Source organism: Etheostoma cragini, chromosome 20 (assembly GCF_013103735.1).
Source record: "Etheostoma cragini isolate CJK2018 chromosome 20, CSU_Ecrag_1.0, whole genome shotgun sequence".
Taxonomy (NCBI): Eukaryota; Metazoa; Chordata; class Actinopteri; order Perciformes; family Percidae; genus Etheostoma; species Etheostoma cragini.
Window position 1 is genome coordinate 9679265 of NC_048426.1, and position 13362 is coordinate 9692626.

At 41.3% G+C, this 13362-nt stretch overlaps 2 protein-coding genes across 3 annotated transcripts; both read right to left on the reverse strand.

Moving 5' to 3' along the window:
* Positions 1-1215: 1215 nt before the first annotated feature.
* On the reverse strand, positions 1216-8880 carry si:ch211-266g18.9 (transforming growth factor-beta receptor-associated protein 1). Of its 2 annotated transcripts, none has more exons than XM_034859010.1 (11): positions 8005-8880; positions 7641-7835; positions 7295-7449; positions 5667-5749; positions 5156-5503; positions 4955-5012; positions 4723-4866; positions 4409-4543; positions 4179-4323; positions 3682-4103; positions 1216-3567 (listed from the first exon to the last, which is right to left on the reverse strand). In XM_034859010.1, the coding sequence occupies exons 1-11, from the start codon at positions 8690-8692 to the stop codon at positions 3424-3426; spliced, it is 2517 nt and encodes an 838-aa protein (XP_034714901.1). In that variant the 5' UTR covers positions 8693-8880; the 3' UTR covers positions 1216-3423. The 2 variants fall into 2 exon arrangements, with proteins under 2 accessions (XP_034714901.1, XP_034714900.1); XM_034859009.1 differs by having other exon boundaries at positions 1216-3570; positions 8005-8879.
* An 839-nt stretch (positions 8881-9719) lies between these two features.
* fhl5 (four and a half LIM domains 5) lies at positions 9720-12663 on the reverse strand. The gene is made up of 5 exons (XM_034857899.1): positions 12161-12663; positions 11773-11947; positions 10805-10974; positions 10451-10637; positions 9720-10306 (listed from the first exon to the last, which is right to left on the reverse strand). Exons 1-5 carry the CDS (start codon positions 12320-12322, stop codon positions 10155-10157), a joined length of 846 nt encoding a protein of 281 aa, XP_034713790.1. The 5' UTR covers positions 12323-12663; the 3' UTR covers positions 9720-10154.
* Positions 12664-13362: the final 699 nt, after the last annotated feature.

Genomic DNA, 13362 nt, shown 5'->3' on the forward strand with positions numbered 1-13362 from the left:
AACATACATACATACATTTCTTAATTTTTAGACACCCACAGTCTCCACTCCTACATGACTGAAAAATCAAACATTAGCTTTTTTGAATATTTTCTTTTCTCCTTATCTTATTAAAACTCAAGTTTAATTGTTTTATGTTGACTTACACTGGCAGACGTGAACCCAAAAGCACAACAATGTAACAGTTGCAAGGAAAGTAAAGTTTACTTATCAATGTCCAGGAAACATCAACACCAGGAGATCAGTCACACAGGCTAATAAATCCAAAGAAGGGAAGGCAAAAAACTAAAAGAACCAAATAAACAGACAAACACAGAACCGGACGCACTGGCGCGCCAGGCAGAAACACACTAGACAATCTGTCCAGAAACACGGGAAAGTGGACTGGTTTATATATTGAGGGCCTAACGAGGGAATGAGCTGCAGGTGAGGAGATGGGCAGGGTAGACCAGGTGAGCTGAATGAGTTGATTGCATGGCCTGAGAACGTTTGTGACAAGTTCGTGACAGTAAAGTACTAAATTAGCACTTTCCCCTTTACCACAAACTGAGTTTGTACATTTGATGAAGGTGATAAAATATGTAAATGAACAGAAAACACAATTATTTTTTTATGTTATGTGGGAAATTGATGTACAAATACTGTATGTATTATTTTTGTTTGCCAAAGAGTAATTTATTGACAAAGAAATGTACAGTACGTTATTCTTCTCCTTGACATTATTTAAAGTCATTTAGACGTCAGAGAGGTCTTCCCTTTAAGACCTCTAACAAACACACTATTATAAACAAATAGACTTATTTGGGATTAAGGAGGGCTAGTTCTGCTTAAAAATACTGTCAGCACAAAACACACATATAGAGCATTTGTACATATATACCATGCTTTACAGTTGGAGTCTTTAAGAGTCCAAACTGTAACAAATAATGCATTGTTTTCATTAGCAGTTCAAGATCATGTTCACTCTCATAAAATTAGGAAAAGCCATGAACGGTTAAACGGTTAAAATAGTGTTTAATGTTGTGTGTTTTTTAACAAGTTATCTGGGTCTCCATACAGCTCCTCAACAGAGCATTAGCTTTAAACATGTTATACAATATAAGGCAAAAAGTCCTGTGCCTCTCATAATTACTTTCCTCCTAAACCATACAAAACAAAACTATGTTAACATGTAAACAGTTACATACTTCAGTCCAGACAGACGCCTTTTTCCCCCTTAAATTTAGAAAAGCACAAGAAGAAAATGTTCTTGTTTTCCTTCTGTGGTGGAATGGATATATATAATGGGAGACCAATGTATGTATAGCCCACCCTACTTTCCTCCATAACTGTCCATTTTTGCCTCCAATCCATTCCCCCTCATGTGTAAAATGTCCATCTGGCCGGATGCACCCCAGAGCACTCTGCAGTGACCCAAAGCCCCGCCTAGTCACACACTGAACTCCAGATTGCAAGTGTTACATTCACATCAATAGCTACTGATATAAACTTCTCATCCAAATAAGGGGGGGGGGGGATCTGCTGTGAGTGCATCAGGTAAGAATAATAAAAAGAAAAATGATTTAAATCCACCAAATATGTTACCTGGGGTCTTAATTTAGGTACAAGAATGTGTACTTGTACTGTGTCTGTATATATTTTATCTTCTGGTTGCTTGTTGGTGGCTGTTGGTCAACATCGAATATGAGAAAAAGTTTCTAAGGCACAGCATAACTGTAATTGTTCAAAACAACATGAATGCTCCCTAAGGATGTCTTTGAGAGGGAAGGAGAGGCCTCGGGTCAACCCAGTGGTTACTGGTCATCAGGCACGGCCCAAAGATCAGCCAGTCACAGAGCAGCAGCCCCTCCAGTCAGGCCATATAAACCATGAGAGGCTCCAGCCCATCTCAAAAGCAATCAGAGAGAAGTTGATTCTTTGTGTTTTCCTCTGCACTGATACTTTTCAGATGGTTATCCAGGAGTGCTTACAAAGGACTGAAAAGTAGATAACAATTAAATGCATAGATTATCGAAATTACAGGGAGACGATATGGAGGAGTGTACATGCAACCGTACATGGCAATTTTTCCTGAAACCACATAAAAGAGAAAAGCTAGGAATGTGGTATTCTTGGGTTTTCAGAGTTGTAATTCTGTTTATTTATATGAGTCAAAGGTTACATTTGCACTCCAAGTGAGAAATATGAAGTCAAAGCTTAAATCAAGTGTATTCTTGTGAACCTTTTTTCGTTACACTCTCAGAGAGTTGCCTAACACCCACACTTTGAAACATTAAATGAACACAACTCTCGGACCCCCAATGAGAAGAATGAAAAAGTCCCACAAAAACCTAATTTGGTGAGAAAAACGGTAGAAATCTGAGCAAGGGCATCACAAAGACATAATCCCTTCCAACATGCTCATAATTCACTATTTATCCACACTGCAATTAGTCACTCACCCCTCGGCCAAAAATGTACACTAAAAACTTGTAAGCAATCAAGCTAAATGCACCAGTTACTCCTCCAGCCCCTTTAGGCGTCTCCCAAAATGCATCAGGATAAAGATATACTCAGTTAGGGTTAGCCTTAATGACAAAATAATAAACAAATACATCTCAAATGTCATCTAACTTAATGATATGTGTTTAAGTTTATATACAATATTTTCATACTGTACATGTACACACTAGCATGTGTGTGCTATTATTTGGATGACACATATTTCATATTCCTTAATAGGTAAGATGTTGGTAAAAAAGTATTCTTATTATTCTGATTTCATGTTCCATACACAACGCAGACATGTCATTTGGTCACTTGTGAAATTAACCAAAACTCTGCTGTCTGTTTTAAAGCTGTAATTGTGATTTTATTGTTGTATATTAATGCATGAGCGGGAAAAAAAGGTCTCTTTCATGTAGCCTCTGAGTTGTTGACTTTCTATTTCCAGCTCTATGCAGATACATTTACACAGTCAGTGGAAACCATGATGGCGGGGATGCATATATACAGCCATGGAGAATGGTCAAATTCCCTTTGGTCATCAGGTTGACCACAGGTGGTTTCCATGTTAAACACTACCGTCTGATCAGTGAATATATGCCCCTGAGTGTCCTCCACTTTATAGCTATTGCTGTCTACAATGTCTCTAGGAAATGGCTCAGACATGCTGTCCTGAAAAAGTGCACTGCTTGCTCTTTTGCTCTCTGAAACCAGTTATTAGAACAATGTATTTTCTTTTTTTCTAATCAGGGAAAGTGTCTGGTCTGAGATTCATGATTTGAATCCTTGTACAGAGTTTTTTCTCAATGACACAGTGTAATCTAGATAAAATATCAGGTAGAAAGCAGACACTTGTCTTGCTAGAAATGAATGTGATTTGCAAGAGTGCAAAGATACAACGTTTGCCTAAGCAGACAAAAGATTGCTATATTGGTGGCTTCACGATGATGAATAGCCAGTGCAGCTTGTGTGCATCAGCTCACCGTGGAGGTTACAGGCAAATTGTGGCTCTGCAAGGTCTCTCTGACAAACCTTGCACTTCTGTCCCTTGTCGAGTCTGAACTTTTTATTTGAGGCCTGCATCTGCAGATGAGAGAGAGAAAGAACAACAGGGTTCAGAATAAGAAGGACATAAGAATACACACAATGTTCATGGTGTGAAGCAAATATGAAATACTGGTGTGTCATTAAACTCACCCAAATGGCTTTGTGCCGCATGCACTCTGCCTGGCCCAAAGCCTTCTGCAGCCTCGCCATCTGCCGCTGGTGGAAGGACTCTCTGAGAGATCTAACTAAGAACTGGGAGACCACTTGAATAGACCAGGAATCAGGCAGGAGCTGGATGATCTTCTCTGCCACAAAGACCCGAGGGTTGTTGTTGAGCAGATCCACGGCAGCGCTGGTAAGCGCCTCAGAGCTCAGGTAGATTTGGAGCAGCGTGAGCAGCAGGGTCTGCCTGAACTGTGAGTCCCGGCCCTGGGCAGCCCTGCAGCAGTAGGCCTCTGCAGCCTGCAGGTCCCCTTCCTGGTGAACAAGCACTTGCAGTGCCTTACAGTGTTCACCGGTCCTACCGAGGAGAATGGCTTTCTCTATGTGCAGGGTTGCTGACTTGACTCTCTCTGCGATTAGAATAATGCAATATAATTAAGTCACAATTCAGTAGTGATTTATTTTCTCATAAAGCATCAACATACCATATACAGTGGAGACATCATAGCATTTGGATTCCCATAGCAGCTGCTGCAACTTTCCTCTGGTCCTCCTCAAATCTGCTTTTTCTTCCTCTTGCAGCGTCTGAGTAACATATGCCAGGGCCAGACGGTTGTGATGTCTCTCCTCCTGGGGGGGACAGATTACACCAATCATGTCTGTATTTGATAAAGTAGTCAGGGACATGAGATTAGGTAGCTGCCGCGGTACCCACCTTACTGTTCAAATCATGGATTAAGAACTCAAGATACAAAAGCAACGCCAGTGGGTACTTCTCCAATAGAGCAAGGACGTTTTGAGCTTCAAATTGACCATCTGGTGGACGCTTGTTGAAAATTTGCACCCCTATCTTTTTTCAAATAAAGAAAAACTGTTATTGGACATTTCATTGCCAGTAATTGTCTAATAAGCAAAGCAATGTATGTAATAGGTGGCATTTTGCTGTGTTAATATCCATAATACAACGTTGAATTGTGCAACTCTGCCCTCTGCAGTTAAGTTAAGAGCATGAAAAAGGAAAAAAGGCACCTCCTGGTTTCTCTGAAGAGTCCAGTCTGCAAATGTCCACACAGCATCTCTGTCTTGCAGCTGACTGAGAGTCCACACTATGTGTCCATATACATCTGAGCAAGAGGGGTCTTTGTGGAAACCATCTGCAATTTTCACCCAAGTCTGAAAAAATATAAAAAGGCTAACACACGCTACTTTTATACATCAAGTTTACATATAAACTGTGTGCAGTTGTTTTAGGAAAGGATACCTCAATTGCATCAATTTGATGTCCATTGCTTTGATAGAGGGAACCTAATGCAAAAAATCTGTAAATAAAAAGAGATCAAACAGCAAAGGATGCATCAGAAATTGAGCAAATTGGAGAAAATGTCTCAAATGTTGTCATTTCTTTTTAAAGAATAATTTGTCCTTAGGAAATCATCACAACAAACAAGCATTCATATTTTACCTGTTGTGTTGCTCCAAAACAGGAACACAGTTGTCCAGCCCGCACTCATTGGGAGACGCCACAAGCTGCTGCAGATTTTCAGTGTCTCCGAGTTCTAAGTACAGCCTCAGGAGGGCGCAGTCCACCTCCTGAGCACACTTCAGGCCTTGCTCCATTCCCCTGACTGCTCTAAGAAAATCTCCCAGGAAGGCCAGGTAATGATGAAATGTGTTCCTGTTCTCTTGGCAAAGGACCTGAAGATCCCTGCCCTTGTTCACTTGATCGAGCTGGGATTTAAAGTCCTCACTGAGACACGACTGCATGTCAGGGTAGAGGTGAATGATTTCTCTGGGGTCCAGCTCACCTGTACTGTTCAAGCAAGTGATGAGTATTGATTTGTGTTAGACTTAGGTGTAGATTTCAGCAGAAAAGACTCACCATTCACAAGATTCACATTGTACTGCACAGTTTGCTGCGGATTAATAAGCGTGCTTTGATTTTGGAGTGTCGTGAAAGGGATTTTTACTCTCACATGAATAATTCTTTGGCCTCGGAAAAACCCTCCCGGTAAAAATGAACAAATCCAGCCAGGCAAGTGATGGCCTTCTGCAGCTCCTGCCAGTTCAAAATAAAACAGGCACACAATGCATTAACATGTTTAAAGCCCCAATGAGCCAAAATCCTTTAGACGGAACACTGTGTCACTATCCTCAAATCTCGAGAGCAATTTATGTTTCATATTAAGATCTTCAAAATATCACAAAACCAAATGCTAATTCTTCAGCCCCACTTCTACCTGAGATATGGCAAAGATAACCCTAAATCTCAGGCACCATCTGCTGTCCTCACTTGCATTCATCCAACTGGAGTACACCTACAATAGCAGCTTGTAGCAGTGTAGTCAGCCCACACCTCAACATCCTGGTTCAATCTGTTCTACAGTGATGAAATATTCAAGTCAAACACTATGAGGCAATGCCAGCTGGGGTTGTAATGCATGCATAGTACATCTATTCATTTATAAAATGGCAGCACTGAATGTTACAAAAGCAGACAATAAAGAAAAAATGAAGTTGAGAAAAGCATTTGTTTAAAAAAGAGTTTAAAAAGCATGTGACAGCTATGTAAGTTGTAAATTATGAATTATATGCTTTTCTAGGAAGAATATTCCCCTAAAAGAAAAAGAAAAATAATGTGTTGATCTGCACTCTGTTTGGACAATATAACAGAAATCTAAGCTTAGTTTGTTTGCTTTTAGCAAGACTAGTTTATCCATGTAGCCATACTTTCTATGATTTAGTTGCTGTTTTTTTAATGGGGTAAACCTAACACTGAAATGTTCATCCAGACTGAAATATCTCATAAACTAATGGATGGATGAAAGTTGGTGCAGTATTCATGTTCCCCAGTGGATGAATCCAACTGACTTTGGTAATCCCGTGCCAGCAAGTCAAAGTTTAACTCATATCCTGTAAAATGTTTCAACATCTTAAACACGGATTTGACAGTTAGTACAGGCAATAAGATTTCCAGACTATATCTGCTTGTGACTTTGGTAATCCTGGGACTTTCTTTAGCACCAATATGAATGTGATTTGTAGTTTTGAGTGACATTTTCAACAAGTTTTGGATGGATTGCCATGAAATTTACAGACATGTACTGTATGTCCCCCATTTGTCTAATACTGTTGTTCATGACCAATCAGCTGTAAAATTATAAACATTTCAGTGGTACTTGTGTTCAGTGTGAATTAGCCAATGTTAGCATGCTAACACCGTAAACTAAGACGGAGAACATGGTGAACATCAAACCTGTTTTATCATCAGCATTTTAGCATTGTCCTTGTGAGCAAGTTAGCATGCTGACATTGGCATCTTTCTCAAAGCATGCTAAGTATTTTTTATAAACAAAGCATATTCTCAATTTTGACCAAATATGTTGTTGCTGCATTCTGCCTTTGAAGGGCGGGTTGTTTTTTACTCAACATGATTATGGAGAAGGAAGAAAAGAAGAAAGGAGAAAAAGCCTACTATAATGTGTCTGTGTCATTTTGTTATGCTCAGAAACTGTGTTTTGTAAAGAATGCATTTGTTGGAAACCTAGATATTAAATCAGTGATGTATTTGCGTCCTGCTGTGTGTCTATAAATTGACTTTTACCTTGTATGAGTCACATGGACAGTGGCCTTGAACTCCGTCCAGCAGTAACAAGGCCTCCTCGATCCTCTCATGCCTGACAAGTGCCTGGATCTGCTGATCGAGTGGCACCAGACGCAGGCTGAAAATGTCTCTCTCTGTGAACACTAACACACCATCTGAGGAGACATTTGTTTTGGGTTTTCAGAAACAGCCAGTGAGTAGGAACAGTAGCTGCAAGGATGATTGACTGATTCAGTGCAAACTGAGACAGACACAGCGACATCTTTAAAAACCAAAACACAATTTGACAGCCTTTCGGTCTGCAATCTGCCAAGATTAGGTGATGAATTGATGTTGCTTGATATACCTGATGTGGAGAGCAGACCCGTTGCTCCGCTGAGACCCACAGTCTGTTTGATCTGCTGATCCACCATGCTGTAGACAGACAGCACTTGGGGCTCTAGGGTTAGGATGTAAGGGAAACACACTCCGGCTGCCAGCACCTCCTGAGGCCACTGCAGGGGAGGGCGCTGGCATATCCCTGTCTTCATCACAAACATGCCTGAGGGATGAGGATGGAGTAATGATATCTTAGCAAGACAAATATCCCCTGGCTAGATGGCTATATGGGGGAGGGATGGGAGATGATATCATGTAATGTTAAATGGTTTGAAATGGAAGCATGTAGCCGGGAGAAAAACATGTTGCATAAACATTTTGGCGGCTCTTACCCAAAGATTCAGGTCCGTTCAGAAGGAATTCCCCTCGTCCCACTGAGGTAACAATAACACGCTGCCTGCTGTGATTGTGAGGGAAAAGCTCTTCACTGCTTCCAGTCCGAATATCACAAAGGAGATACCTGTCGCTGGTGGCTACACAAACACTGGCACCGTCTATTGCCAAGGCCACAGGGTCCTGGAGCAGAGGGACTTCCTTTACCACGTCCCACCTGTCCACTCCCACGACGTGGATCTGGATCACCTTCCTGCGGCTGGAGGAAGTCACCATCTCCACACATGCTGTCTGGGCTGCGAGCAACGAGTCGCACACCTCAAAGAAAGACACGTGCTGGATCTTCTTCAGGGTGGTAACAGGCTCCAAGGAGAACATGTTGAGGGCAGTAACACTCCGGTCCCACAAGACCAGCAGATGGTTGAAAAGTGGAACTACCCTAAGTTGGGCTACATGGTTGCTTGAGCCTAGTTTTCTCAACCTACCCTCTCTGAATTTGCTCTGGCCAGGACTTAGGTCTCCATTTGTGCTACTGAGAAGGATGAGATGCTGGACTGTTGCATTTTTGGTCCCTATATACACATTTGGGTCATAGCACTCAAGGCACTGGATGCTGGATTTGTCCTTTTCTTTTGGGGCTGATTGCTTTTCATAGATATGTGTTTGTGTAAATGCTCTAAAAGCCATTGCAGATATTTAAGGAACTTTGACTTTTGCAAGGTGAAATACAAAATGTATCTGCCTTAGATCTTCTGTAAAATATGTCAAATAAGACGTCCCTACCTTTCTGCTGGTCTCCCTTCCTCTTTGATTCCTCCACAAGTTTCTGAAGTGTAATGTAGTTTCACCTCCCCATGTGACTATATCCTGACAGGAAATCTATGTCAGCATTTTTACTCCACTCATCCCGCCATGTGAGGACACTTACACAACTCATCAAATGGCCTCACCAAGAAAACAAACCATTACAAGTGTAAAAACAATAGGTGAGGATGACAGATATTTTGGGGTGCCCCAAGTTACGATCGCTTTTATTCTTGGCTTGTGCGTGGACCAAAGTGGCAGCTTTAGTTAGTGGATAATGGAGAAGTAGAAGAGCAAGTAATCTGCTGACTAAAGCATATATGGTTGCTCTCAGTTTGTTTACAATGTGAATGAGCTGGGGTCAGAGGCAACAGAAGCACACAATGATTGTCTAAATGGTGACGACCATAAAAACAAGTGGATTTCAAACCTGCTATTGCAGCTACATTTGTCATGCTGAACTTTGTGTCGCTGAACTTTGTGTCGCTGAACTTTGTGTCTGTCCTAAACTGACATGTGCTGACTTCTCCTCTGGATGGCGTCATTAGAGCAGAACAAGTCATGTCAGGATGAGCAACAACTGCCCACAATGATATCCATTCAGCATGGCATACATAGAAAGGTCTTTTCTTGGAACAACCAAGTAAGTATTTCACCAGACAAGCATAAATCATGCATCAATTTGTGTTTCTGGATTGTAAATACATGTTTCTAGGCAATTATAATAATGTAAACCAAGCATACAGAGGACATTGGGTAATGAAAGTCACCCTGGGAGATATACACGTAAGGGAAATTTTTGGTGCTGCAACTATGTATTGTTTTCATCATAAATTTAAAAATGATGTAATCGAATATCTGTTAATTATTTAGTCCATTATGTAATAAATAGTGAAAAATAACTCCAAACTGACATCTTCAAAGAGTCTTTCTTAATACAACCGAAAGTCCAAAATCTGAACATATACAGTTCACTGTCATGAAGGAGACAAAATGTCAAATCCTAACTTAGAAGCCAAAACAAACATTTGTATGTTGATTAATTCATTAATTGATTTTTCGCTTTCATCTCTAATAAAAAAGATTTTGTTTTTATTTTAACCAACAAAGAAAACATTCATCAACAATGGAACAATGCCGCCCTAACTTCACCATTTTTGTGTGTGAGCAAAGTTAGAGAACTAATTACACAACAACAAAATAAGCATTTGACGTTCAGACAATGTTTATGTACCAGGTATGCGAAGAAGAAGAAATATTTAGGGATACACAGCATCTGTATCAGAACAGGAGCTCTCATTATTATTAGGATAAACCTGTGACCCCCCCCCCCTGCATTGAAAGATCACTTCTCCCTGCCACAGTCGGTGCACAAGATGTTGTCGCGCTGGGTAAGGAACCCGCGGCCCACCAGCGACACAGAGCATTGAATGCAGGTGAAACACTCGCTGTGCCATTGGCGCTCCTCAAAAGAGATGTACTTGGCCCCTGCCAGACCTGCACACATCACACAAAGATCCAGAGATGAATGCAAGATCTTCACCTTGTTAATCTGACAGGTCCTACACAAATGCAAACATAAATGAGCGGGAGAACTGCTAGTCAGAGTGAATGAAAACATGAGCACAGCCAGTGACTCACTTGTGATGGGCTTGGTGCAGCCCACACACTTCTTTGCATACAGGTTGCTGAAGCATTCAAGGCAGTAGGGGTAGTTTTCCCTGGAGGTGAAGCGCTGACCCGACAGCTGCTTCCTGCAGCTGATGCATAGGAAACACTCGCGGTGCCAGGGCTTGTCTTGGTAGGTCACTCCACCCGTTGTGATGGCCTAGAGGTAACACAAATCCACAGAAAGTAAGAGTGAAGGAAAGAGACACACAATGACATTCCTTTCATCCTTTTATTCTGCAGCCGTGTGAGTAATTTTAAAACACCAGAGTCCGGGGGATTTACTGCAGCAGTCAATACTTATAAAAGACTCAGCTGCAACCCTACCTTCTTACAAGCACAACATTGGTAGGCAAACTGCTTCTCAAAGCAGGGCACGCAAAAGTAGCTGGTGTCTTTTGGGATGAAGGACTTGGTTCCTATTGGCTGCTGGCAGCGGTGGCACAGGAAGCAGGTCTCATGCCAGCTGTTCCCCTTGTATTCCATTTTACGGGATCCTGGCACAGGGGGCGAGAGCAGCTTAGTCAGCATATGGTACCTCTACGACAGAAACACACTGCGGCCCAAATTAGTCCTGCTTTATCTGTAAGGAGAACATGATGATGTGCTCTTAATAATCTTGAATCTTAAAGAATTTGGGGAGAGGAAGAAATCTCATTGCTTCCAAATGTTTAAATTCAATTTTGAGAGATATTGTATGTGTGTTGTGCACAATTAGATATAATTGTTATACCATTTTCAAGCAGCCCTCTTTAGCAGATGAAGTTGCCTATTTGTCATGGAATTGCAGATGTTCCAGCTTACATTTTTCTGAGCATTTTAAGGACTTCCCATCCAAAATTGAGTTTAAAAAAATGTATACTTGATCTTGAGAAGTTCACAAAACAACCTAATCCCAAGCTGCATTAAGCAGTTCTGGAGCATTGCATCATACTGCATGATCTTCATTTAGCAAGTACCCAGTTGTCATGTACTTGTAGATTTTTAAATTGAGGGTTCAGTCTTAACAGTCTCAACTGTTAAGCCGAAAAGTCCTTAAAGTGCTCAGAAAAATAGAAATTTGAATATTTCTTTAACTCCCTCTGTTGAGAAAGTTTGCGTAATATTTTGGGAAATATGTATTTTTTTCCTTTTCTTGGTCCTTAAAACCCCAAAGTGTCATCCTTCAATTCTTTTCCCAACAGATTAAACAAATGAGATGAAATGTGTTCATTTGTGAGCCTTCAGAGGTGATATTGTCTAGCCTTATTTATCGGCATCATCATCATCATCATCATCATTCTAACATACGATACCTGGCATGACAGTTTTCTTGCAGGTGGTGCACTTAGAAGAATAGTCGTGGGCGTAGCATTCGGTGCAAAGCAACAAATCATCTTTAGCGGCAAAGGCCTTTTCCACCAAGGATCGGCTACACTTTGCACACTTGAAACATTGCTCATGCCAGTGAAGATCCTTGTAGGACAAGTCCTGTTGAAATTTATCACATTGTTCATTGCACTTGTCAATATTCTGTAAAATCAGGTTTTTATTTATATGCATTGATTGAAACATGTAAGATCAACTTTTGTTGACAAGTTTTCACCGCATCACCTTTAGATCCTACTATGAAAAGACATTCTTCTTAAAGAAATTACTGAAATCAAAGCCATTCCCATCAGTGTAACACGGGTGCTCCCTTACCTTGCAGTTGCAGCCAATTGCTAAAGAGCAGCTCTTACAGCAGTTAGCGAACAGGTTCTCGTAGCACTTAGTGCAGTACTGCGTGTCCTCTTTCATTATGTACTTCTTCCCCAAAAGGGAGTCTTTACAGTAATGGCAGTTGAAACGCTCGTTGGTGGACATTGCTGTGTTTTTTTAGCTGCAGGTCAAAGAGAGCAGGAGGAGGAAAATTGGACAATAAGGAAGAGGATGGAACGATGGAAAATACACATAATAGTCCAAGCAATCTCTCACCCCTCTTATCAATTATGTAAAGAGGCCAAGAGATTTTCCACCCTTCTTTTACAAGAATCTGAAAAAAGTAGTGCTGTATCAAAGAAGTCCGTACCTCAGTTGGAATGGGGCGAGAGTAAGACTGTGGCTGGGGGCTGCAGAGAGTGAGCGGTCCAGGCACAGGGATGGGGCAGGGATGAAAAAGGGGTGAGGCAGGATTAGGGGGATCCACTAGGGGAGGGGGTGGTCTTCTATAAATACTGGCCCTCTTATTAGCGGTAATCTCTGGGGAGAATGGACATGCTCCACTGCATCCTTCTGCACCTTTTAAGGGAGCTGATGGTGCACAGATAGCTAAGCCTTTGAAATGATTGAATAGTTGCTTCATTGCAGGAATGTGTTGAAACAGTTTTAGGACTACAAGATTGATCAATTTCACATAAATACACATTAGGACAAGATGAGATTCGAGACTAAAAATACAACATGTTTTTTCTTTTCCACACACTAATATCAGTTTGCATTTTAGTGCCTCAGAAGAGATAGTTGGCCATTTGGATGCTGTGACGTGTCTGGACACACTTGTAGCCTTCGTCAGTGCCTGCTACACACACAAGCAGTTGCAGATGGCTGATGAGAGGTAGGCGCCAGCAGCTTCGTGGTTGCCAGGTACTGAACTATATATTGCCAGGACCTCTCAGTAGCTATTGAGAGCGCCTTGGCAGCACTTCAGAAGAGGAAAGCTGCGGGCCTGTGGATGTCCAATCCATCCACGGCAAAATAAAGGAGGAGGAGCAGCAATTAAAGTTTGATGGTGACCATTTTGCTGATAACAATACTCAATAACATATAACAATACCATACAACCAAATAGCAATACTACACTTACACAAACCTAGGTCGATTTTAACAAGCACCAATTGATTGTTTTTACCCAGTGTTTGTGTAAT